Source organism: Anas platyrhynchos, chromosome 3, assembly GCF_047663525.1.
Source record: "Anas platyrhynchos isolate ZD024472 breed Pekin duck chromosome 3, IASCAAS_PekinDuck_T2T, whole genome shotgun sequence".
In the NCBI taxonomy this organism is placed as follows: Eukaryota; Metazoa; Chordata; class Aves; order Anseriformes; family Anatidae; genus Anas; species Anas platyrhynchos.
In genome coordinates, this window is record NC_092589.1 from 117827791 (window position 1) to 117854508 (window position 26718).

The 26718-nt window shown below is 49.9% G+C and overlaps 1 protein-coding gene across 1 annotated transcript in view; it reads left to right on the forward strand.

Moving 5' to 3' along the window:
- XKR6 (XK related 6) overlaps positions 1–26718 on the forward strand; it is a 136915-nt gene that overhangs the window by 84143 nt on the left and 26054 nt on the right. The window contains exon 2 of the mRNA XM_038176185.2: positions 23610–23806. Coding sequence (XP_038032113.2) covers positions 23610–23806 — 197 coding nt within the window. The remainder of the gene's footprint in view (positions 1–23609; positions 23807–26718) is intronic.

Consider the following 26718-nt stretch of genomic DNA (forward strand, 5'->3'; position numbering starts at 1 on the left):
GTTCAACCGAGGCTGCCGTGAAGATGCTAACTCAATCTCAGGGAGGATTTTGCAGAGAAATTTCAGGGGATTTGATGTGAGCCAAGGTTGGGTTTGCAAAAAAAAAGAACAGCTGTGCTGGGCCAGCCAGCTTTGAAGTCCATCAGGCACAGGCTGAGCAATCGCAGGGTGGTGGAGGAGCAGGGTGAGCACACGCTGCTGCTTCCCAGGAGGCTCCTCCTTGCGCCAGATGTGGTGCTGTTATCTTAATAACCACTGACAGAATTTTCCTCCGTGGCTGAATTTGTCTGTTCTTTTTTTTTTTTTAGATGTTTGCAGCCAGAGTATCCCATGAGAAGGAGTTGCCCACTGTAACTGTGCTGGGTAAAAAATAAAAAATAAAATAAAATTAGGATCCCCCCTTTGCTAGTTTTGAACTGTTGCCTAACCATGGCATACGATGCTCCTGATGGCAAAACCTTTCACTGCAGACCACTCATGAATTTAAAGCTGTTAATCTTGCATCACACCACTTGTCCCTTTTCTGGGTTGAAGAGTTTTGTCCCGTGTGGTGGCTTTTAATGGCTCCATCCCTTTGACCACCTTCATCACCCTTCTCCAAACCTTTCCTGGTTCTGTTTCCTCTTGGAAGTGAGTGGGGACCACAAGGGCACACAGCATCCCGGACAGTGAGGCAGTAGCATGACTCCTGGTTTGCTTCCTTCCTTCCTGAGTCCTCCCTTTCATCCAATTTTACTCCCCTGACCCATTTCTGGGCTGGGACAATTGCAGAAAGCTGGTGTAGCCACCTGGCTGAAGAGGTCATGGTTCAGTGGGTTGGTTTCCACCTCTCCCTGACAGCCTACAACACTTTGAACTGCGTTTGCTCTTCCTCCTCCCATTTTCCCTGGCTGGCACAGATGGTTGGTGGCATCCTGAAGCTGAAAACAAAGTCTAAAGGCACCGAGGCCACCGTATTCAGAGGCCATGAGGTGGTGGCAGCTTCCCATCCCTGTCTCTTCCTATTGACCCAGTGGGGTTTTCTTACAAACAGGTTGGTGGATTTAATTAGGAGCAGCGAAACACTTTGATTTATGATTCCTACCCGCCTTGCCTCCTCCCCTCCCTCCCTGCTCTCCAGCTTCACGCTTGTCAGAGCAGATATTTTTAATATATATATATATTTATCGCAAGCCGCTCCTTCAGCACTACAGGCAAAGCTTTTAGCAGGGGAGAAGACGCCCAGCTTACGAGTAGCTCACCAATTGCTACTGCTTGCTTTAGTGGTTCTCCAGGGTTGCCTGGGGGCTGTGTGCTGGCTGTGCCTCTCTCCTCTGCGGGGCCATTCCCTCTGGTCCTATCTCTGCTTACTGGTGAGAAGAGGCCGACCCCCAGCTCCCCACCCCTTCCTTTCAGGCAGTTGCAGAGAGCAATAAGGTCTGCCCTGAGCCTCCTCTTCTCCACACCAAACACCCCCAGCTCCCTCAGCTGCTCCTCACAGGACTTGTGCTCCAGGCCCTTCTCTGGACGCGCTCCAGGTCCTCCATGTCCTTCTGGTAGTGAGGGGCCCAAAACTGAGCACAGCACTTGAGGTGTGACCTCATATAAAGTCAAACTAGTCATTTCTGTGCTTATTTGGTGCCCAGGAGCCACGATGTGACCCTGGTTGCCAACAGTGCTGTGAGGAGACTCGGTCCATCCCCGCCGTCTATGGCTGGGCCTGACACCACAGGCAGACAGGGGAGCATCAGGGTGCTGGAAAAAAAGGTGCTGGGGTGAGCAGAGCCGGGCTCTTGTAACACCTCAGAGGGTGTGGGGAAATGGGAAGGACAGCAAGAGCTTGGCCATAGTCTCTTGGTGCCTCCATGTGGGGCAAGAGCTGGATAAAGCAACTTTTCTCCTATTCTGTGACTGCAGTAGGGGATACCGGGGCCTTGCTGCCTCCTTGGATCACCAGGGAGAAACCCTCTGCCTTACCTGAAATGACAATTCAAGTTGTATAAAGTGATAGCCATGCATTTCTTATTGTATTTTTAAAGAACATTTTACCATGATAACACATGATTCACTGACAGGTCATCCCAGACACTGCTACTGCTGATGTACACTTCATATGAAGCTGAAAAAGTGAAATACAACCAGGAAGAACACTTTTGCCAGGACATAGCATTTCATAGGATTTTAAAAAGACCTTTTCCCAAATCATTCTAAGGGCCTTTTATACAAAATCTTCAAAATGTGCATTTATTTCTTCCAGATTGACCTTAAAGTTGATTTTCCATATTTACACCAGTTCCTGGTTTGACCTGGCTCACCAGCAGAAAGTTGTTTTATAGAAGTATAAATGGGTAAAAATACAATAATATGGTCATATGTATGGCATGTATACAAATACTGTTTATTCTTTAAAATGTCATAAATTTTATTCATTTATATATACCACATATATAAGTATATATACTGTATACATATATAACGTATACATTTTATATATATATACTTATATTTATACATGCTGTGTACTTAAATACAGATAAATGTATATACAAAGATAATGAACAAATAAGTCATGGATATGTATGTATATAGGTTGGTACATATATATGAAAATTGGGATGATTTCCTTGGTATACACAGCCTAGTGTGGTGCTTATAAATTTAAAAGCAAACAAAGAAACCAACAAACTCTTAAAATATTAATTCCAGAGTCATTGTGGGTGAACTCCTGGGAAAGATGAAAGTGAGGCAACAGTCTAGTGTCAGAAAATGGAAACGGGTGAATATATAGATAATTTCTAAATAGGAGGATGGTTGGACCAGAAGGATGAGATTTACCGCACCTGACTTGGTACGCTGGCAATGGAGATGCTTCGAAATGAGCTATATAATTTATAATTAAACCCATAACTCATCTCAGCCTAAAGCAGATCTCTGAAACACATCAGATGGTTCTCACTGTAAAAAAAAACAAAACTATTATTTTTTTCTTGTTGAACGTGAAAGGCGCCTTGTGTTACTGGTACAGATGGACACACGGGTATCAGGTCCCCAGCTGCCACCTGGATGGATCCTCCAGCCCTGGCAGACACCACTGCTGTTCTGCCCATGATTTTTGGGTGCCCACCTTGCCTTTACACTCTTCACCCCAGGGAGAGGATGACTCAGGGCAGGTGGCTGATTTCCTGAGAGCAGTTGCCCTCTGTGGCTGCCCCTTGTTCTCTCTCGACCGCTGAGGGTGTCTGGCAGATGCCAGGGTCTGATGCTGGGGACACGAGTGACCTAGTGCCCAACCATTCACCACAAACCCAAGGTTTCAACATCTTGTGTCATGCTGGTCACCGGCAGTATCCAAACCTGTAGAAGGATACGGACCAGAAGGAGAAGAGAAGGGCATCTCACAGGGCTGGTTGTGCTGCATCATCTCCACCACCCACCTGATGAGAACTTTCCTCTCCCTCCTCCTTGCCCGACCCCTCACCCAACCTCTCCTACTGCCCCTTTGACCCAACACTCACCTTCAAGGGTGGTGGCCTCATTCCACAGTGGTGCCGAGCGGTGGGAACCAGGGGTGAAGCCTCACCAGTTGTCCACAGAGGTGCTCCTTCCCACGCAGTTGGTTGCGAAGGCTTTCCTTTGACAAACAGTGAGCCTAAAACTCTTTGACAGCGTCCCTTGAAGGCACTGTCAGCCGTGATTGTCTTGGACATTGCACCCCAGGCACAGGCAGACTCTCGCTGATCGGGGATGATAGAGGATGGGGCAAGGAAATTTTCATTTTTTACTCTATAGTCTTCTCCACGTTTGACAGCAGAGCTGCTTACCTTCCCCCGAGGGAAGATGCCGTCATGTCTTAGGTGGAAAACACCTGCATTGGGAAAGTTTTTGTGGGAAGGGCTTTACTCGTGGCCATGGTGGTCTTCTGGTTCCTGCTCCAGAAGCAGCTGATGGGGGATTTACAGGGGTGGGGTGCATCTGGCACATATGGGGAAGAGGGGGACAACAGATAGAAGGTGGTTTTACAGGTGTGCACATGGTCTTTCTGTCCCAACTATCTCAATTTTACCTTCTTTCCCCCATTTTACTAGCCCCACCAAGCTGAGGAAGGCAAACCAGATAGGTCCCGAGGGGATCTGGGATCTCCGTGCTCGCCACACCACTGGGGAGGTTCATGGGTCTAGGTCCGCCCTACCTTGTCCATTAGCAGGTTGCAGTGTGCATCCTTGGGTGCATCCCAAATCCATTTTGCTCTTTAAATTCCCACCTGGATGGGAAACACGCTGGAGGAAGCGAGGGGCAGCGGGGACTGATCGGAGGGGCTTTCTGCAACCGGGCATCCCCACGGGATCCGGCCAGCAGCTGCTCTCCTCTCTCCCCATCCTTCATCTCAGGCTGCCCACGCCAGTTGCGATAAAGGTTTGCAGAGCCTGGGAGGGAAGCAGATTTCCTCTCAAAGCCACCGATGGGCTGGTTTCATCTCTCCCCAACACAGAACAGAGCCATTCCCTCTGCTCATTAGCGCACAACCGGGAGGGAGACAGGAACTTCCTAATGACTTGCGGCTCCGGAGCGAGGAGCTGGCGCTTTTATTATTTGTCCTGTCGGAGCTGGTTTCGCCTTTGATTCCTCTGATGGAGGGAGGGGACTGCTGACAGCAAGGGCTGAAAGCAGGCATCATTGAGAGAGGAGATGAAGGCCCAGCCTAATCCCTATTTTTATATTTTTTTTTGGTAGTGTGCATATAAAGACCTGGGCTGGGTAATCTGGAGGTCTGGACAGCATGAAACACCTTGCCTTTGAATGGCTGGAGCAATTTAAATCAGAGACAGGTATTTTTTTTATCTCAGTGTGTATTTTTTAAGCAAGTTTTTTACTGAAGGTAACCGATAGGTTCTGCAATTTCTGCTCACTGGTGGGAAAATGGACAGAAAGCCATCCTGGTAAGCCCAGATCGCTTGTCATGGGAGGTTGAACTTTTGGTTTTCAGAGGGTTTGAGCATCATTCCCCGTGTACAGGAGGACGAATTGGTTTCTCCACTGTACCTTGTAACCAGCTGATGAGGCCAGCAGAAGAACCAGGTTCAGATCATACCCAACGTGGGTTGCAGGAGGATGACCTTTATGGAGCTTTATTCCTCACCTCCACCCATCAGCCTCCATGCTTTGGCCACTGCAACCTCTCCAAAAGGCACAAATGAGCAGGTGGCACCCGGTCCCACTGCTGACCCAAGGACGCAGGCCACCCTAACCCCCTGCAGCTCGTCTCTTTTAGACCCTTCATTGGTTCCTTCCCCCATGGGTTTCCCTTGGAGTCTGACGTGCTACAAAAGTACATTACTTTTGAATTCTGAATTACAATACACAGATCCATTGTATTTTTATTTATTTATTTTTTATTGAAAGCCAATCCAACCTCGCAGTACTACAGCTGAATGTGCGGCGTTGTTTTTGCAGCACATTATATGATTTACTAAAGCGTTCATTTCCTATAGCCAAACTTCTAATGGGATACAAAAGTAACATTGATTTTAAATTATCATGGCAAGCTTGCAGAAACACTCCCATTACTCAGTCGAATGGGTGAAGGCGCTGCAGTTTTCACAGCCGTGGAGGAAAGCACTTGATTCAAATCACAGGCCTTTGAGTGGCATTGCCAGGCTCTGGTGACACCACTAGAACGTGGAACAAGCCCTTAAAAGACCTGGGCCATGAAGAAAAGCTGCGTTACCTTCACTTGGTTTGCACTGGAGTTTTACTGAAAGGATGCCTCAGGAGTATGATGCATGAATCTCTTTGAGCAAATAAGCAGGCTGTGGCAAGAAGGAAATGAGAGCTGAGAAAAAAATATATATATATAAAAAAAAAGAAATAAAAATTCCCTTTTCTTGGCTCCAGAAATGCCAGGAGAAACTGCTCGTTCCTCACCTGATGCTCCTGCTCCGTAAACACCGTGTAAAGGAGGGAGCGTGCGGGGACTCCACGGTTTGGCACGAATAATTCATGGCAATGTTTGCTCCCGCGATGGCGTGCTGCAAGGGTTGGGGGGGGAGAGATGAAATGAGACAAATCATCTGAATTCCCCGTTGCCGTGGCTGCGTACGAAGGCTTACGTGCAGCTGCTGGGAGCAGGCACAGCGGGAAGCTATTTATTGGTGCCGTAACCAGTTCTAATCCAGCGCGGATTTGGGGGCAGCGGGGAGAGGAGGGCTGTTACGCAATGGGATGGAGCTATGGCCCAACGGAGGCAGGATGATCTCAGGAAAATGGGTTTTGTAAAAGACTGAATATCGCAGAATCACAGAACTGTAGGGGTTGGAAGAGACCTCAAGGGCTCATCGGGTCCAACCCCCCTGCCAAAGGAGGTTCCCTAGAGGAGGGATGTTTCCTACATTATTGCTGTGCGTGGTGGAGAGCTGGACCCCTGGGTAGAAAGTGTGGCTTGTTATTACTGCTCCAGAATAGAAAACGGTGTAATAATGACCCCAAAACCTAGGGAAAGGGCCAGAGATGCTGGGGCATAGCCGTGAGGGGTGTGGTGCGATCCTACATCAAAAGCTGAATAAATTGTGCCCAACCTAGCGAAGTTGATTAGGCAAGTGACCCCGGAAACCCACCTTTTCAGGTAGATTTCCCTAAGGAAATATTATTTCATCTTCATCTTCCTTCCCAGCCTGCAGAAGGACTTGGCCTGGTTTATGAAGGCTGCATTTGGGCTCTCCTGCTTTTCCCCAGGTACAGGAGTGAGTTGTGACCAAGGGACCTAACTGGAGCATTTGGACTTCTGAGAAATTTATTTTTTATAAATTTATTTTCTAGACGTGTGCGATGGAAAGGCAGGGGGTCCACCTTGTACTGAATGGATTTGTGGGGGGAGGCAGTCTCTGTATCCACACTTTTTTTTTGTCCCGAGTCAGCTGAGGAGTCATGGTGCCCTTCCCATGGAAGAGCGTGCGATCTCCCACCACCAGCAATCAACCCTGTTCCGTTGTTTTGATGAAAAATGCCTTTTACGAAGGGGAAAACCAAAGCAGCTAAAGCCAGTCCAGTTGGAATAGCACGATAAAAAACTGGGTTTTCAGGTTTTCATGCAGCCAAAAAGCTACACTCCCTCCTCATAAGTGAAAGTCCCTGGCCCCGAGGCCAACTGGCATGGGCTGGTTGCATCCATCCAGATCATCTCTCCTCCCTTGAAGCAGGGTGGCTAAATATGTTTCTTGATGGTAATAGTGCCCGACTCATCCTTGCTCCCAAGCTTTATCCAGGAGATCTCTGGGGAGGACTGGTTGGTTTGGGCCAGATCTGAACACTTAAATCTCGATGGCCATTTCTCAGTCGAGTGCCTGTGCAGGATCCCCAGTGCTTGCAGGCTGTCTTGGTGGGGCTGCAGAAAGCCAAGCCTGTCCAGAGCTCAGGTCGTGTCAGAGCCTGATTGAACCTCCCCACGTCCTCTTCTCCTGGGCGTAGAAAATTGCCTTGGAAAACAGGAGAAAAGGAATGAACATTTGGGGAGTGTGGAGCCATTTATCAGCTTTACTGCAGCCAGATGCTCTAGCAAAGCTTTGTTTTCCTGTAGCATCCACCGCGGTAAGAGGCATCAGCAGCTTCCAGCCACTGCAGAGCTTTCTTTTCCTCGTGCTGGAGAAGAGAAGGCAGCCCACGGCAAAGGGATGAGTGGTGCTGAGCCCCAGCAAAACCCCATGGGCAGCGACACCGCTGTCACCCAGACCCCTCTAACAGGGCTCAGAGGGGACCTGTCTGGGCGAAACAAAGCCAAGTGACACACAGGATGATAATGATACTGGGGGTGGTGGTGGCACAGGAGGGGTTTCTCCTCCTTTCTGGACGTGCTGGGGTTTTGGGGTCAAGACCTCACCTGATTTCCCGACGTGCACCTTGGGCTGAGACAAGACAGCGTCGGTGGGGAGCCAAGGGTCAGGTTTTGGCTCTTTCCACAAGCTCCCTCTGTGACCGCAGGCAATTTATTGCATCTCTCAGTGCCTCGGTCCCCTGCTGTTAATAACACATCCTTTCCTTTGCTGTGTCTCTGTCCTTGTCAGTTTAGATTGTAAATCCTTTAGGGCAAGAACTGTCTCTTACTATTTGTATGAACCGGCCTCGGTACAATCAAACTCTGATCTCAGCAGAAGCCTTTTAGCATTGCTGTAATATAAATAACAGTGATACCTAGGAGCCAGGACTCCCGGGTCCTGTGCCCAGGTCTCTCAACCCTGCAGTGCAGCCAGGGACGAGGCGCTTTACCCATTTGTAGAGGAAAGCTTCTATAAAACAGTGGGCAGAGGGACTGCCTGGGTGGGAGGGGAGAAGAGGATCTGGATAACATTTTTGGAGGTTGACGGGGTGGAAGAGTCGAATAACCAGGTGTGTGGAATTAATCTGAATAGGATTGGGTTTCCTACAAAACTGATTGCTGGTCCCCAGAAAGGAAACAAGAGGGCTGAAGAAATACCAGAGCTTTGTGGACAACGCCTTGGCCCCGCCGTGTGCCTGCCGTCCTGCTCCTTCACACCTCCCAGCCCGACCTTCCCTGCTGCTGTAAGGAACGAAGCTGTTTGGAGAGGTGCACCGTGCCCAAATCCCACTCCCTGCTGCCTACAGACCTACCCAGAGCAGAGCAGCGAGCTGCAAAACCTGCTTTGCATGCGGCTTCTCTTTTGCAAGCGCTCCGCGGTGACATCTTTGTCAGAGGGCATCGCTGGTGACAGGAGGACTGGCAGCCCCGGGGGATGCGAGGACAGAAGGGCCGGGTAGCTGTGGCTTGCAGGGACGTGCAGGCTCTGCTGCCCGTCTCTCAGCGAGGGTTTCTTGCAGCTGGTGATTGCAGTGGGCAGCAGGAGCCAGGGAGGGACAAGAGCTTCGTGCTGGAGGTGAATAAACTCGGCGATTCCCCGGTGGCAAAGGGTGGACGGAGAAACTGCTGGCAGGGGGAGGAGGAGAGCCTGCTCCCTTGTCTGTGGCAGGGTGGAGTTGGCTTGTCTGGCTTGGGGACCTCTCCTGGTAGAGATTCCCCCTCCAGGGTGAGCTCCAGGGTCTCTGTTTCCTTGTCCCCACCTCGGCGTCCAACACCTTCAAGGCTGTAGGTATCCCAGTGCTGCCCTCACTGCTGGTCCAGAAGGGCACGGGTCTTGTGTCTGCCTTGTGTCCTACCTGATGCTCTCCAGCTTCTTCAGGGATGCCTTAGAGAAGCCAGCTGGGGGATTATGCATGGGGTTGTCCTCTATGGGGCTTTTACTGGAAGGCAAGACCCCCTTGTTGGGCTGAAGCTTGAGGAGGAACCCAGAAGACATGGGATAGGAGCTGTTCTGGACTTTCATGAAGTGTGCCATCTTTTTTGCTCCCCACAAGATAATATTTCTGGGTTAAGAGTTGGTTGGATCAGTAAATCTCCCAGCCAGTGCTGGGAGCTCCATAGGGAAGTACCCTCAGTACCCTCAGTTTTACTGCGGACCTTACTTCCCAAGGAAAAATCCTTCCTGACCTGTTAGTGTGGTCCCTGGCACTGCCCCCATCTCCTTGTTCCCCGCATCTTTTCCCTGGGGAAATGCGTGCATCCACTGCAAGTGAGGCCTCATGATTTTTGGCTTATCAAAATCATGGTGAGGAGGTGAGAGATCTGATAACAAAGTGACGCCAAGGAGATGGGAGACATCTGGTATCAGCCATCAAATCTCAGCTAGTTTTCGGGACCCTGCTGTAGTCAAGGGAAGGAGGCAGAAAATCTGTAGGAGGTGTAGCAGACACTTATTTTGGGATGGGGTAAAGGGCCTTCTGGAAAGCTCTCTGTTGATAAAAGATGGAACGGAGCTGATGGGCTTAAATTAGCTTTCCTAATTTTACGCAGCTGAAGTAAGAAAGGAAATCCCATTCAGGGATTTGTCCATGAAGCCACTTTATAAGGCACAGGATCGGTGTCACCTCAATGGGTTGGGGGCAGAAGATGGAGGCTCAGTTACCTCCGCAGCCTGGGGAGGACTCAAGCCTGCAGCATCCCCTTTTCCAACAGGGTGTCCATGTGAGATCATGTTCACAGAATCACAGAATCATAGAATCACAGAATTTCTAGGTTGGAAGAGACCTCAAGATCATCAAGGGCACTCGGCCACTCCACGGCACTGAAGAAGCATTTCTGGCTGTGGGGAATCGAGCCTCCTCTGCCTCCTGGCCACCCTTTAAACCAGCAGATGAGAGTCTTCCTGACATGCTGCTGAGTCTTGGGGGATGTTTAGGTGTTAGATATCCTGCACAGCAGCCCCAGAGCAGGAATCTGAGAGCCTCTTCTCCTTGGGTGGTTAATGGGTTCATCCATGACGTTGATGGCCAAGGTCAAAGCTTTCCTTCAAGCCTAGAAAAAGGTTTGAGCCTACAAGAAGGGACTTGAACCAACAAAAAGGGGTTTGAGCCCACAAGAAAATGAAGAAATTATGAACCCCTTGGTGGCCAAGATGTGTCACCAGTGCTGGGCAGGTCCTCCTGTGGCTGTAGTTTGACTCACCTTGGGGACTCAGGTGCCTGAAGTTTTAGACTGGGATTTGGGGGATTTACTTTCTGGACTAACATGCTAACATATCAAGTAAAGCTGCATCTTTTTAACCAGTCAGGGCTTAATTTTTAGAGGGAGAAGGCGACCTGACATCCCTTTCCTTCTCAGCTGACCCCAAAGCATACTGCGTGTTTGCTCTGACCCAGAAGTGCAAAACCCCTGGCTGTGTTTCCTTCGGCTCCTCCATGGCCAGGACACCTGCCCTGCTCCTGTTTCAGAGCAGATCCTTGGAGGGCTGGAAGCTCTGCCAGGCCCATCCCCACACCGGCTGACCCAGCCAAATCTGCAGCATCTGACACAGCCTGAGCTCACCCAGCCGCTTTGGCCACACGCCTTCCTTCTTGGGAGGAAACCTTTCATGTCCTTACTGCCTAGGATCCTTACATCGCCGCACAAGGTTAAATCCTGCCTCCAGGAGGCAAGATCAGAGGAGGCAGAAGAGAAGAGAGGAGCCAAAATCAGGGTTTTGGAGGTGGGGTGCAACGCCGGCAGGAAAAGGTGGCGTTTGCACTTTGGAGAGGTGCTTGGGAAGTAAATGATGGAGGGACTGAATTATTCCACGTGTGTGCGTGAGCACAGGAGGGGAAAATCCATTCATTCATTACAGAGATCAATAGCCCCCACGTGTCATTTGAGCTGGCCAGTCCCTGGAGAAGCACAAGATGGAAGGGACCTCGACTGCTTTGCTGATGAGAGCAGCAACTCAGCCTGGGAGGAAGGTGCCTGAAGGGATTATTCAGTGGTGACTCCTGAGTCACGTCTAGATCAATGCGTTCAGCAATTTATTGGTGCTGCTGGCAGATAGCTCGTCTAAGCGTTCACCATAGTCAATGTTAATGCAAACATCCCCCCGCGTGGCGCGGGGCAGCTGCGTCGGCTCTATCAGGCATGCGAGAGGCATGCGACTGGGCTGGGGAAGCATTTTGAGTAGCAGGAGGTCGAAAGGACGGGTGTGAGACGGAAAGGCTTTATTTGCATTGGTGTCAGGCGCTCACCTTGCATGTCCCGAAGGAGACGAGGAGCCAGTCCAGCAGGGGCAGGGAGATGAGGACCTCCCAAACTGAAGAACACCCCCCCCAGCACCCAAATTTCCCCAGGAGCTTGGGGAAAGTCACTTGACCTGCTGGTAGAAAGCTCCTGCGTTTGTGTCGCTTGGACAAACTGTCCTCCAGCACACGTGCTCTGCAGCAAGAAGGCTCGGCTGTGCCCGCAGGGTGGAGGAGAGGAGCCGTGCTCAGGTGCCTTCACTTCTCTGAAGCTCTGAGCAAAAAGCTCCTTTTAAATTAGTAAGAAAAAAGGAAAGAGAGAAATGAGGGCAATACCGTGCCATACCGTGCCTGTTTCCTCACCTGAACGTGACCACTTGAAGGTAGCCCTCTCTGCCCTGTTTTTTAGAGCCAGTCTTAATTAGGAGCTGCTTATTAAAGGAAACAGCTGCAAGTGCAGCCACCCATCGGCTCCTGCGTTGCTCAGCTTGCTGCGCTGCAGTATTACATCCTTCCTGGGAGCCACTGAGCCCCCAGCAGCTGGAATTAGTGCTGCAAGCAGGCAAGCTGCTGGGATGCCCGTGGTTTATCCCAGGGATGGGAGGAGACCCCTAACATCACTGCAGGTGGGGCAGGGAACGATGCTCCTGCCAACTTCCTAAGCGTGCCAAAAGGGAAAGGGGCGTTTCTGCAGGGCTCAGCACAAATGCGCCGAGTTAAGGGCTCCTGCACCTCCCGAAAGTCTCCTCTCTTGATGCCTGACCACATCTCTGCAGCCTTGGAAAAGCCCCCCAGTTGCTTCAAGGGGGTGATGGGTTTCGTTTGATTCCCTCGTAGCCATCCCTCCCAAGCCCCGGGACGTGCGTGCACGTGTGTGCGTGGTTGCAAGCCTGCAGTTGTACTCGCAGCCCCCTTAAAGAGCAGAGTGCGTACACGCTTCACAACCCGCCGGCACATTTCCTCTGGCCAGGAATAGCTGATGAGTAACACAAAGCGGCAGAGGTGATGAATATTAAAGAGCTGGGAAATGTTAAAGTGCACGGGCAGCGGAGCTGGCAGGCGCCGTGGGTGTGACGTGCAGAGATGGGCTGCGTGCGCCTCGCGCGGGCACTGCTTTTCCTCCACTCCTGAAGGAAGCAGAGAAGAAATAAACTCCATCATTTGCTGCTAACTGCACCTTCAGTGGCATCATGTATTTCAGCACTTGTCATCTCTCACTTTTGCCCATCCCCAGCCTCATCCTCTTTATGTTTTTCCTGGTGGGACACGTCTAGAGCAGCGGGGGCACAGCCGGTGGGAGGAAGGAGATGCTGCGCTGAGCGTTTGAGGAGCCTGTGTGGTGATGAGGTCTGGCTCCCCAGCAGATTGCGTGGCCAGGAGATGTCAGAGTAGGGTTAAGCACCTCCTGGTGGGTGCGATTTGTGGCAGTTCGTGAGCGGCATCCAGCTTGGTCATCGTTACAGGTCGTTGGGGCAGAGTTGAGGCATCAACTCTTGGGTCCTGCGAATGGTCTGAAGGACTCCCTGCCCCTCTCAGGCTGTTTCCCAGCAAGATTTGATGGTGATGGGAGTCAGAGAGGAACAGTCAGACCGAAGACCCCTTCTCCTGGATGTAATCATAGAATCATAGCATGGTTTGGGTCGGAAGGGACCTTAAAGGTCCTCTAGTTCCAGCCCCCTGCCATGGGCAGAGACCTTCCACTAGATCAGGATACCCAAAGCCCCATCCAGCCTGACCTCAAATGATATAAGGACCACAGGGCCAAGACCCCAAATCCTCCGCCACCTGATTAGAGCCAAAATGGCCATAAAGACCTTCCCAGCCCCTTTTTGGCCCCCATCATGGTCCACACAAAGGTGTGGATGGGGCTGACAGCAGAGAAACAACAAGGGTTAAACGCTTTCCTGGCAGGCTGGGAGGACGCCGTGTGATTTCTCAGAGCCCAGCGCACCCGGAGAGGAAGGCAGGCCCCTGCTAATGTATGCGCAGCTTCTGCGAAACTAAAAATAGCCGGGATCTGAGGCCGTTCTTCCAGGATTTCGCAGGCGCTCACCCAATTCTTAGCTCCTTTTTTTTCTCCAGCAGACAGCAAAGTGAAGGCGACAGCCTCAGCTCTTGTGCAGTGCTGCCGCGTCGGGAGCCCTGCTCTGGGGATGCTGCTGACCCCTGCGGCATCCACAAGCCGGGGATGTGCTGCTGAGCATCAAGCCGCAGGGCTAAAGCAGTCCCTTACAAGGCTGGGATGGACCCTGGCATCCTCAGTTACTGCTGAGCAGCACCATTTTTTATTTATTTTTCTGGCCCTGGGGGGATCCAGTCCTCCCCAGCAGGGGTGGCCCCTTCAGCTCCACAAAGATGCAGCCCTGGGGAAGTTATCGAGTGACTTCAGGTCCTACTTCACCATCGCTGACCTGGATGGCCAGGGAAAGAGTAAATACTGTACATTCAGTAAATACCACCCCAGAATCCGTATCCCTGATGTCCCAGTGGGAAATGTGACTCTCCTTCGCCAGCAGCCAGAGCCTGGGAATAGAAAACGTTTCCCTCTGACCACTGGGACCGGCACTCCGTTGTGGTCCCCTTTGGTTCTGGGGTCCACATCAGTTTTTGAGGGTCTAAACTGCAGGCTACCTGCTGTCTCTGTTCAGATCTTTGGACCCACTACCCCAAAAGTGGCTTATGAAATCCTCCAGAAAACTGAGGACCCATAGAAAAGAAAGGCACCAAAATAGGTCCTCCAGGGGCTCGCAGATAGCTACAGCCAATGCTCTCCCCTCTGCCACTCTGCATCCTCCACCAAGGGGTCCTGGGGGCTTGCAGAGAGCTGTGAGGAGACAAAGACATGTCTCCTTGTCTTCATCTAGTTCCCAAACCAAAGCACACTCAGCTTCCTCAGAGATTTCCAGTGGCTCTGGTGAGTCCACAGGTTGCCAAATCTTCTCTGAAGACATCCAAGTTAAGTACTGTAACGTGGCCTATCCTAAAGGGTAAGGTGGCTATTCCCATGCGTCTCTGCAGCATCCCGTCCTTGAATATTCACATTTTTGGAGCCCGCAGGCATTTCTCTTCATTTGCCCTGAAACTTCCCTTGCTAGGAGCCACAAGGTCACTCGAAAGACCAGCATTTACTTTCAAGGTCTTGCATCCGTTCTTGTAAGGTTTACTGGACTGGGACCGCTTTTATTTCCAAAAGAAGGACCCTGCCATTAAACCCTGTTAACTCAAATGCTCTCGAAGCAAAAATTCGGTCTGAGTTCAACCTCTTTCTTTCTGCATAAAGCTGTTTAGCAGCTTTGATTTAAAACAGAAGGCTTTGCCAGAGGCGATAGCACCGGGTATCGGAGCATACTTGAAGTAAATAAGTTTGTGTAAAATAGGAATGGCACTGGGGCTTAAGAATTCATAACTAATTTGGGGACGATCTGTGACAGCAGAGGGCATTTGGCTCAGCGCTAGGATGCAAGACCATCCCACGTGTGATAGATGCTGTGATGTGTCTTGGCAGCACCCCGCACTTGGGTGCCCTCTCCTGCAGCCCCCGCTGCCCTGCCTGCTCCTTCGCACGGCACAGAAGATGCATCCCACATTAAAATAAAAATTGGGAGACTTTCATGGCACGGTGCTGAAAAGGTCCTTTTTTTTTTAATTTTTATTTTTTCTGTTTTAGGGCTGTACACCTCGTGAAATAATTGACAAGCCAAAACATAAACAAGATTTTTTACAAGCCCGTCTTGAAAGTGTAGTAGCTGCCGCTACAAAGCTCTTCTCTGCTGCTCTATTGATTTACTGAGCAAAGATCTGGAAATGGGGATTCTGCAAACTGACAGATATCCCGGGGAGCACCGTGGCCCGTGGGGATGTAGGCAAAGAATAACTGGGTTGGGGGGGAAGCAGCTTGCAGAATTGGGGCTGTAATGAACATCCCATGACTACTTTTGCAAAAAAGAGCTGTATGCCAAGCTAAGCGTGCAATTTTATTTTTTCTGCCCTACGTATATGTTGGAGGTTACGAACCCCGGTCCTGGCATCAGGGTGAAAAGCAGACCTGCAGCTCTGCCATGTGGTCTCGCAGTTCCAAATATCCGCTTAAACCACCAGTAAAAAGGGAATTGGACATTGCTGGAGGAGACAGTGTGGGTACATGGCTCGTTCTGCTGGCATCGCAACCAAAGCAGTGATCTCAGAGGAGCTGGGAATATTACCCTGAAATTATCAATCACAGCTCCCTACTGTATGCACCAGAGCCCCCCCCAGATAATCAGCCACAAGCTAAATCAACCTGCAAATATCAAAGCTGTGGGAACCAGATCCTAAAAAACAAAAAACAAACAAACAAAAAACCTGCAGCATTGTGATTTCATTGCCTCTTTCCATCTATTGCATGGAATCGACTCTTTTCAAGGAGGGGGGGGGGGTGATTTGTAGGCTTTCTTTAAGTAGGGAAAATGATCTTGGGAGGAAAATCATTTCTGCAACGATTGCGGTTAAATACTGGAAGGGGTTGCCCAGAGAGGCCGTGGAGTGGCCATCCCTGGAGATTTGCAACACTCAGCTGTACAAAGCCATGACCAACCTCCTCTAACTTTGGAGTTATCCCTACTTCAAGGGGAGGTTGGTCCAGAGACGTCTGGAGCTCCCTTCCAACGTAAATTACTCTGTCACGCTATGACAGCATCCTCCCTGGTGTAAGTTTTGTAAAACAGATCATTTGCATCTCTCGTGGCTGGTGTATAGTAAAGCCATCTGTGTTTTAAAACAGCTCTGGGCTAGCTCAAAATACAGACTGATTACAGTTTCTCTCACACAGCAGAAGACTGGCACCTCCATTCTTTCACTTAAATATTATGGTTGCGAATAGTTCCACAAAATGACCTTCTAATATAAATGGGCATTCAAACATCATCCCCTCTCGTGCATGCATTTTAAGAGTAGGGTTTTGAATCACCTGAAGGCAAGTATTTTCTCTGAAGTGGTGGTTATCCCCTCCGTGGACTAGGGGGTTTCAGAAAGTTTGATTTGACTTGACCCTTTGGCTTTAAAGGAAACAGATCTTGGCTAATGCTGTTGAGAATCCTACTCAGAGAGAAGTTTTCAAGCTGGGAAAGAGATATAATAAGCCAACAGGAATGTCTGGGTGCTAGAAAATGCTAGAAAATGGGTTGAGGCAGGCCTTGGCTCAGTTTAACTCAAAAAAATGTTAATATAGGCCAAGATATCAAATTTTCTTGCCTTGTTGATGGAATAGTGTGGTGCAATCTGGTTGTGAGTGACTTCTGAGCCCACTCCTGGCTCACAGCAATATTGTGATGGGTTGAAAGGTGAACAAAGTCCAATGTTGGAGTTCCAGGTTCGGCACCAAGATAATGATAAACTCTGCGTCCCAGGAAAGACACTGTCCTCCAATACCTGCTGGTCTACAGAGCTCATAAATGATGTCATGTCCCACATTTAGGTGCTTTAAGTATCCCTGAGGCTTAGAACAAGCTTGTTTTGTGTTTAGCAACATTCTCCCCAAATAAGGCAGGCAGGGAATGGAGATTATTAATTGCTTAATAGGTGCGGATAGAAGCAATTATCTAAATAAAGGGTAGTTGCACAGTGAAACGTGTTTACCAGGCAGAAGAGGGCAGAAATTGCAAGGCAGAAGGACTGAAATACTTGAGGAACACACTTCTTGCTGCATTTTATTCCTTCTGAGGCATAAACAACATCAAGAAATGCCAACAGGGGCAAGACTTCAGAAAGCTCTGAAAACCAGGGTGCTGATGAAGGCCTCCAAACTCCTGAGAGTTAGTTGTGTGTGGTTGGGATGGCCTGCAAGGAAGATTTGAAGTCTCCTTCCTTGCTTATGAGATGGCAAGTGGTATTTCCCAGTTTCGCAATGGTCCCAAGCCTGGTCCCTAATCCTTCGGGGATTAGCCCAAGGCCAGGAACCGTTCCCCAAGGTGGTTTGGATGCAGCCCCCTTGTTCTGGGGGAGTTTGGTGCCGTGGAAGCAACCAGATGAAGCCATGGTGTGTCGGCACCTGGATGGGGTCCGCACTTACTGCTTTGATACTCGAACTAGGAACAATAATTATCCATCTGTGAATCCTTATTGCTAGCTTGCAACAATATAACAAAGAAAAAAAAATCGCTAACAAATGTTGATATTGAGCACGTTAATTGTGGTGGTAACTGAAAGTTTGATTTTGATTTTTTTAATAGACAGCATTTTACTTTCATGCTCCCCTGTCGCTTGAGCGCTGCGTCTTATATTCCTTTTATATCCGTTAGAATGAAAATAATTCATTAAAATTAAAAAAGCGGGCCAAAGCCTCAGCTGGTGTAAATTGCCAGAGCCCTATGGATGCCAGCTCGCTCCAGCTGAGATCTGGCCTTACATAACCTCGTTTTAAGGGTATGTTCAGCCAGCCTCCACTTCAAGCCTTCCAGCCGAGCAGTTACACATGTCCTCGTTTCCTCCCTTCCAAGGAGTGGGCTTTTAATCTGCAAACACCCTCTGGTGCGTGAGGATAATGGCCCCTTGCAAGAGCTAGCAGGAGTGCCTGCGGAGGAGGTGGAAGGAGGGGGAGCCACCAGCTGAATAACTCAACCCATCCCGCCCCTCTTCTCCCAGGGGTGAGCACCAGGGAGAAGGCTGGTGTTGCGAGATGGTGAGGGAGATGTTGGCCACCCACACAATGTGCGTTGCTACTGCAACACCTAGGACATTGCCATGAGCCTGTATTGCCCTGGGAGAGGAGAGGTGGCTGGAGAGAAATGAGAAAAACCTACTAAGCCAACAGGGCATGCATTTAAGTTGCTGCAAGAGTAAGTTGCAACCTACTTAGCAGAGTTATTTATTTTTCTTTTCTTAGCAGTCCTTTTCTAACCTCTAGGTGAGAAGTCCTCTAATGTCTATGACCCTCTTGCAGTGGTGAAAAAATGACCCCTGAGATCAGAAATGCTCTCTCATTCTTAAGCCTGACTTAACTTCTCCGAAAGCAGGAGTAGGTTTGGTTGTGTGTGGTCAAGAAAATGTTCCTAACATGAAGTTGCTGCGAATGGTCTGAGTAGCCTCAATCCCATTCCTTTCCATCTTTTCATATACCTGTAGGCAATTTCAAGACCTGGTCCTGGGCACTATAACTTCATCAGGCTGCTAAATTGTAGTATAATTGCTAAGTTGGTCAAGGTGTACTCGTGCTGTCCCAAATAATCAGAACCTCAGCACGGTACAGGACTGAGCAGGGGCCAGCAATCATACCCAATCCTGAGCCTAAAGGCTGCTACCTGCTTTTTGGGCATGACAGAGCCCATTTCTTTGGTCAGTCTTGGCCAGTTGGCCTCAAGAAAAGTGATGAGGCCCACGTCTTTCATTGACCATTATAGATGAAGGGTGACGTTCCTGACCTTGGTCAGCTTGTGGTTGTGTGGGAGAGGCCCTCAGGAAAGTTATTCCCCCAAAACACAGCCCAGGGTCTTAGAAACGTGCTTCTGCAGCTTTCTTAAACACCAGCATCCTCTTCGTTTCAAGCCAGCCTGTTGCCTGAGGCATCCTCCTGCGCTTTCTGCTGGTGGTACTCAAAACCACCTCTGTACACCGCACCGTGCCAAGGCACAGACATTATCCTGCAGTAGTCCCCACTGTTTAAGTGTCAACACAGTCTCTGGCAATTTTGGCAAAGGCCAGCCAGCATGGATGTAGCCACGTGGAATCAAGCGATGCCAGCTGGCCAAGGACAAAGGCTGCTCTTTGGTTTCTTTTTAATGGTGTGGACCGAGGCTCTGACTCCATAATCCTGTCTCTGAACATTTCTGCTAAGTGGTCGTTGTCATCCACATGTAGCATCCCTTTCCATAGGATCGTGGGCGGTTTTATTTTTTACAGCAGGAACCTCTCCTCTTCTCCCCCCTGGTGGCACCCTGGGGTCCTCCCCAAACATTATTTGACCACATTTCTGGAGCTGATGGCTTTGGCTCCTCGAAAAATGAGTTTTGGCACAGGCACAGCGGTGACTTTGCCCCGCGCGGTTTGTGTGCTGCTGCAGCACACATAGTAAATAAGCATGAGGGTAATTATACCAACAGGAATGCTGGGAACCCTGCCAGAATGAAGGGGACAGCCAACCCTTTGTGCATTTAAAGGAAAAAAATCCCGAATCTCCCCCCTTCCTGGCCCCAAATTAGTTCTATCTCTTGAAGCCACGATGGGACTTAGAACTAAAAATACACGAGTACACACAAATACACACACTCGTATACAAAAATAGCCAGCATTCAAAAAACAATAAAGAGCCCAAAGTTAGGCTTCTGTATCCAAAATTAAGCTCTTAAATAAATAAATTAGCCTGATTTTCAAAAGCACGGAGCGGTGAATGGCTTTCACTGACATAAGAGGAAGCATCGTGTTGCTAAAGATTGAAGATCAGGCCTGAATATGGATTTGAAAGTCTAATTATAGAAGCCTGTTTGCTACTGGCTTGACCGAGAACAACAAATTTCAGGTGAAATGACATTGATCTCTTTTTTCTCAGAGTTTGTCTGCACTTAACCAGTATTAATAAAAGTAGGAAAAAAGCCCTCAAACAAATAAATAAAATACCACAAAGAAAAAAGAGATATAATGCAATAAAACTGCTTACACCAGTGCTGTGCATACGTGTTCGTAAAGAGGACTAAGCATTGCCAATGTTAAAGCTGGCTGAAATTTTATATTGATTAATTAGTTATGTATTAGATGTTGAAAGCTTACCAGGTGGAAACACTGCCGTTTCCAGCTGCTGTAGGATTTTCTTGGCTGAAAACTCCCCAGCTGACTGATATCAAGGAGGAGTTTGTCTTTACTCCCTCCCTTCCTGTCCTTGTCACATTTGGGGCTGAAGGATGCTAAAGAGAGAGCAACGTATTTCTGCATGGACCAAAGACTATGTGGTATGTCATCTCCTGGTGGTGAGATGGGGCTTGCCAGCATGGGCCGCGTGGAAGACGTGGCTGTGGTTCTGGCCTGATGTGGCTGATGAGCAGAGCCCATATACACCTCATATACACCTCCTGGTGACAGCAGAGCCATCTTGGCAGGCTCAAAAGTCCAAGCCTTCCCTCCTTTCTGGGGGTAAAATTCAAGAGGTGTTAGGCGGGGGGTGTGGGTTAAGGCTGGAAGGTAGAGAGGACCAAAGGGAAGTTCATTTCACTTCTGCTGCAAAGGGTCCTTGGGGCTGTTTTGTTCACGTGCTGTTCATTTGGGACATGGTGATGTCTTGCTGGCCAAAATTACACCAAGGGACTCCTTGGGGTCATAGTCCTATGTGGAAGTTTGTCCTGGTGGTCTTCCAGCACGGAGCAGATTGGGCAGGGCTGGGCCTTAAGGCATCAAGGAAACATCTGCCCTGTGTGGAGGACATTCAGGAGGCCAAGTGCTGCTTCGCTCCTGGGTTTGTGCTGTGGTGGTCAGAGGCCTGAGTGGTCACTGAGACATCTTGGTTCTCCTCTCCACCTGATTAGAGGATTGTAGGAAAGCCCTTTTGGTGATCCGTGACTCCGTTTCCCCAACTATCATCCAGAGGGACCTGCACAGGCCTGAGAGGTGGGCCCCATGAGGTTCTTGTAGAACCCCATGAGGTTCTACAAGGCCAAGGGCAAGGTCCTGAGTCAGGGCTGGGGTGATCCCAAGCACAAACACAGGCTGAGAGGAAAATGGATTGAGAGTAGCCCTGAGGAGAAGGACCTGGGGGTGGTAGTTGTCAAGAAGATCGACATGAGCTAGAAGGGACCTCTGGAGGTCCTCAAGCAGGGCCACCACCATTTTTACATCCTTTTCTGTGCATTACCTCCATGAACAGGTACCATCTCTTCCCACTGTGGCCAGCCAGAAACATTCATGCTTGAACTGTGGGATGGCAGCGAATCCCTAGAGCTCAAAGAGAAATCATTGCAGGACACGGTGCCCCTTCTGTTTGCTTCTTCTTAGTTGGTTTGAGTGACTCAGTGTTGCCATGATGGTTTGCTTCTGCCAACCTGTAGTCCTCAAAGAAGCAAACATGGCCTTAAAAACCATCAACAGCTGGGGACAGCAATGTGGAAGCGCAGAGGTCAAGAAAAAGTGAGCTGAGAAAAGGGACTGAGAGAAAAATACCTTTTTTTTTTATTATTTTTTTTTTTATTGAGTCAGAAGAAAGAAGACTGGGGGTTTACATGGTAACCGTGTACAAACGGGTATAAGACTGCTGCAGGGTGAAAGGGAACAAATTCTCCTTGCCTGGGGCTGAGATGATGAGAAATTAGTGCCTTAACCATCAGCTTTAGGCTTCACGTCATAGCAAGAATGGGAGCTCCTGGAGAGTGGATACCCACACAGGGTGACGGGGTGGGTTGGGTGAATGTCTCTCTGGAGAAAGCTGGGCAGAGATGATGCTGTCTTTGCCCAAATGCCTGTGGGCAGCACCTTACGGGCACTACCACCTTTGTTTTTGGCAGTCCTGTGTCATTGACATTATGAAAACGAGCTGCATGCTCCTTTCCTCTGCTTTCTCCTTGAGCAACAAGGGCAGCAGCTCACTCTCCCCAGCACTGCCTTTCCAGCTAAACAACATTTATTTAATTTCTTGCGCATACGAAGGGAAGGCAGGATTCCTGTGTCATCCTGCAGCTTTTGGGGCTGGGGATTTTCGGGGAAATGCCGGCTACGAGAGGGGACACCGGGCATGCAGGAGGAGAGCTGGTGTCAGGGGGAGAGCAGCTGGTTCCACGGGCACTTCCACCCCACTCGGGCTCTGCTGGGGCTGTCCCACCGCTGTCACCAGTGTCCTGGGCGATTGGTGTAGCAGTTTCTCGAGTGTCGAGCCCCATCTGGTGGCTTTCCTGCGGCATTTTTTGCGTCCTCTGTGTCTTTCTTTTCTTTTTTTTTTTTCTCTTCTTTTTTTTTTTTTTTTTTTTTTTTTTAATTTTCTGTGGTTGTGAGCAGCGAACAGGAGGAAGGACGAGGCGCTTGAGGAAGGGCAGGGCTTGCAGAGCTGCTGCTCCCTGTGCCATGCTGCAACTCGGGGACATGGGGGCTCTCAGCTCCTGCATCCTTTCCTCCCTCTCCTCCCTGCTGTGCAATCTCGCCCCGATGATCTCATCGGTTTGGCCAAACCCTTCCCAGTGTCTCAAAAAGGCAGTTCAGCCCACCTCGTGCTGGCTTCTGAGATGGGACAGGTGAATGGTGCCAGGAGGGGATGTTCCTCTCCGTTGACTAGCTTACATGGCCAGTTTTAGGGTCAGCATTAGGTGAAATGATTGCCATACCAAATTTCAGAGCACAAGCTTAGTGAGGAAGAAAAGAGGGATGATATTAGATCATTAATATCAACAAAAACTAGCAAGGAACCTGTTAGGACACTTACTTTCTTAAAACACTGAGTCTCGTGACATCTGGGCAGCTCGTGCTGCCCTGACTTGATCATTGCTGTTTAGAGGTTGGCCAGAGGTTCTCTCGAGGGAGGCTGTGCTCCCAGGGTGAGGGTTTTAGGTCTCTTGCACACCTGATAGCAAACAGGGCCAACAGAGCAGCATCTGTCCATACACATCACCTCCTTCTAGTCCATCGTTGCCCAAAACCTCTCAGTAGCTGATGAGTGGCAAGCTGTGGCCTTGTGGTCACACACATGCCGAAGGTGACGGTGCTGTCCTGTTGCTCCACTTGTGATGAAATGGGGTCAGGTCTCTGGGGTCCGTGAGGGAAGGTCCTTGGTAGAGTGCTGAAGGGGCTTAGACAATCTGTCAAGCCACCAGCAAGTGTCACGGCGAGCATTTGTCAAGTAGCTTCCCCTCTTGTCAAGAGAACAAAGCAGAGGAGTTGTTGTCTCGTGCAAGTGTTTCATGAGCATTTCTTACCCTCGTGCTTCACATTTGGGTGGTGCAAGTCGAAGATTTTGTGCATTGTTAAGAGCTGTCCTCAGATCCTGCAGGAGATGCTGTTAGAGCTGTGGAAAAACCTGTGACCCCCCCAGCCTCCCTTTCCCCCATACATCCTCCCTCTCCCCATAGCCCTGACCCACAGCCCCACTCCCCTTGGATTTTATTGCCTGCTGAAGTCTCACGCTCAGCTTTTCCTCCTGTTTCCTGCAGGTATATCCGAACTATGTACCTGGGGATCCAGAGCCAGAGGCGGAAGGAACACCAGCGGCGTTTCTACTGGGCTATGATGTACGAATATGCAGACGTAAATATGTTGCGCCTCCTGGAAACGTTCCTCGAGAGCGCCCCTCAACTGGTGCTACAGCTCTGCATAATGATCCAAAAGAACCGTGCAGAAACATTACCATGTAAGTGGCCCCCCTCATCCTCCCCTCCCCATCCTCCTGGCCTCCCCCCATGCCCCCGTGCTCAGCTGCCGATGGATGTTGTGCTACACAACCTGTGGTGTAAGGGGCTGCCACTTTGGACAAATCTCCTTCCAGCTCCGTGCTGCGTTTGCTGGGTAACATTTCTGCTCGTTCTGCTGAAAAAAAAAACAAACAAACACACAACATCAGTCAAAAGATGAGGTTCAGCTCTTCCAAACCCAGTCCAGTCTAGAGGAATTGTGATGTTATCAGGAGGAGGCAGGCAGTCTCTGCTGAGGTTGGAAGTGCCAGCATTCGCATGGTGCCTGGCACTGGGTGAACACAATCCTTCTCTGCCTCAGTTTCCCTCCTAATGTATGTGGGCTGATAAAACTGGCCAGGTTTGGATTTGTGTTGGGAGGACAAATGGTTCAGTGCCTGTGCAATGCTCTGATGGTGTTAAGCTTAGTATAAGGAGCTTGGTTTTATAGGTAAAGGTTGTAGGACCTTGACTGAAAAGTACCCAAGAAAGAAAGCTTGGTCATTGGTACCATAGTTTTCAGAAAGTCCAAAAAAATAGATTGATGGAGAGAGTGGAAGGGATTGTGTAGAGACAAAGCTGTTGTAGAGCAGGTATCACTGCACGGGGAGATGTAGGATTGTGGAAGCAGCCACAGAGAGTTGGCCAATTCTGATGTCCTTGGCTGCAGTGATATCCTGGAGCATGGGGCATTTGTCCCAGCCAAGAGGCATAAACCGCTGCCTCATTTGTGGGGTGAGCAGCTCTACCAGCCCATGGGAAAGCTGGCTGCCAACAAGTCCCCAGGCTGAGGGAGAATTGTCCCCTCTGAGGATCAGTGGTGGTATCAGGTGATGCACTGCTGAGATATTCGGGCCCTGGGCAATTCACACACACGGGGTGACACTTGGACAGTGTTTCCCCAAAAAAGCCTGTCTGTGGCATGCCACTTCTGGGATATCTGAGGAGTTCCTTGGTGCTGGGATTGGAAGTGGGCAGTTCTGCAGGGTTCAGTTTTGCTGGTTGGACCAAGGTCACCACTATCCAGGGCAGGACTCCTGAGGACTTGTACTCCTCTCCCCTTCCTCTATACGTTAGGCACATCCATCACAGTGGTTTCCAGAGGTCTCTCTTCTCCTATTTAAGCAGACTTTTTTTCTGAAACCTCTCATCACGAGCTCCCCAGACCTCCAAACTGCTGCCACAATGAACACGAATTTCTGCAACTCCTGCTAGAGCTGCTCACATTCACCGGCGCCCTTTTCCTGCTGTTTCCAACAGCTGCTATTAACCCTGTTCAAAATGTACAAATCATAACTTAGGAGGCTTGCCCACGCCTTATGCAGATTGCTGGGCTTGCTGCAGAAGGCGCCGGGTGAAGTTTTGCTGGCCTCTCCACTGTGCAGGCAGTCAGGCGACAGGACCAAATAACCCCTCTCGGCTTTCAGAGCCGCGGCTCTTTCGGTTCTCCACTTGCAGGCATGGCTGCCTAATCCACTGAACAAGCTGCATCATTTTCTTCCCCCCTCCCTTCCTCCAGCCATGCAGTTCCTCCGTTCCTCCACCAAACCGAGCAGCCTGCTCTCTCTTCCGAGGCAGCACACGTCCTCTCGCCGAGCCCTGGAGGGCTCTTTCCCTGCCACGCTCCAGCACGCTGAGCCCTCCGGGTCCCCAAAGCACATTTCCTGCACCCTGCACGTCCCAGGGATGCTGTCTGCTGCACAGCACAAGGGATGCAAGCAGCAGAGCTTGCTTGGCACTCCCGACTCGGATGCAAGGTTTCCTAGAGCTCCTCCATGCTCATTTGTGCTCCTGTCTTACCCCCCCCCCCCTCCTCCCGGCCACGTAATTATGCAAAGGGAAATTAATTGCTGAGAGAAACCATTATGAAGGGGAGCATCAGAGATTTCCCTTAAGGCAGGCAGAAAGCAAAGGAGATGGAGATAGATATTGTTAGGATGTCGATGTGTTTACAAATCAAGTTTCTTCTGGCTCGGGGTGTCTAGGTGAGCGTGGCTTGTCAGAGAGGACAGGGAAGGCCAGTTCTGCCACGACACAGGACCAGCATCAGCCTCACACTGGCAAAAAGGCCCACAGCAGGGCTCATAAATCCTGGTACAGCCCATGATAATATGTCCAGACTCCAGCCTTTTCCATATTATTCACCCACTCTCTTATGGATTCAGGCAGTGCCAGAGGAAGGTCCGCTTCTCATTTTCCATGTCATACACCCCACCTCCAAGCCCCAGTCCTTCCTAATCTTAAAACTGCCATGACAAGCCTGCTGCAAGCCAAACCAAGCTCCAATGTTCTCCGCTGGTCAGCTGATGTCTCCATCTCCTATTTAAGGAGCTGTAGATTGGTGTTACTGGAATGGCCATCAGGAAGTTTTTCTTTTTTCTCCTGATTCCCGTGTTAAGATAGCTGTTGAGGTGAGAAGAGTGGATCCACTGGAAGTTCTTACTCAAACCCAGAGCATCTCCTCCAGAGAGGTTTAGGAGCACGGTGACAGAAAGGGCTGATCTTGCCCTTTCTGGGCAAGTGGTCAGCAGGGAGCACTGTGAGGACTACCAGAGAGGCATGAGAGCACCTTCTGAAAGGGCTGGGGGGGAATCTATGCTTATTGCCCCTTTAGAGCTCAAAAAATGGATATGTTTCACTAATGGGCCCCTGCTCACCCAATAATTAGGTTCTGCATGGTCTGACACCACCAGCAACAGAAGTGCTGGAGTTGGAATTGGAGGTAAAGTCCCAGCCTCTGTAAATCTTGGGACAACAGCTCCTGAGATTTCCTGAAGGTCAGGATTCGTTCCTTCATCATATCCTTGGCACAAGGCAGACCAGATCTCAGCGTAGCTGCCGTTGCCTGATGACTTGAGAAGAGCAGAAAATA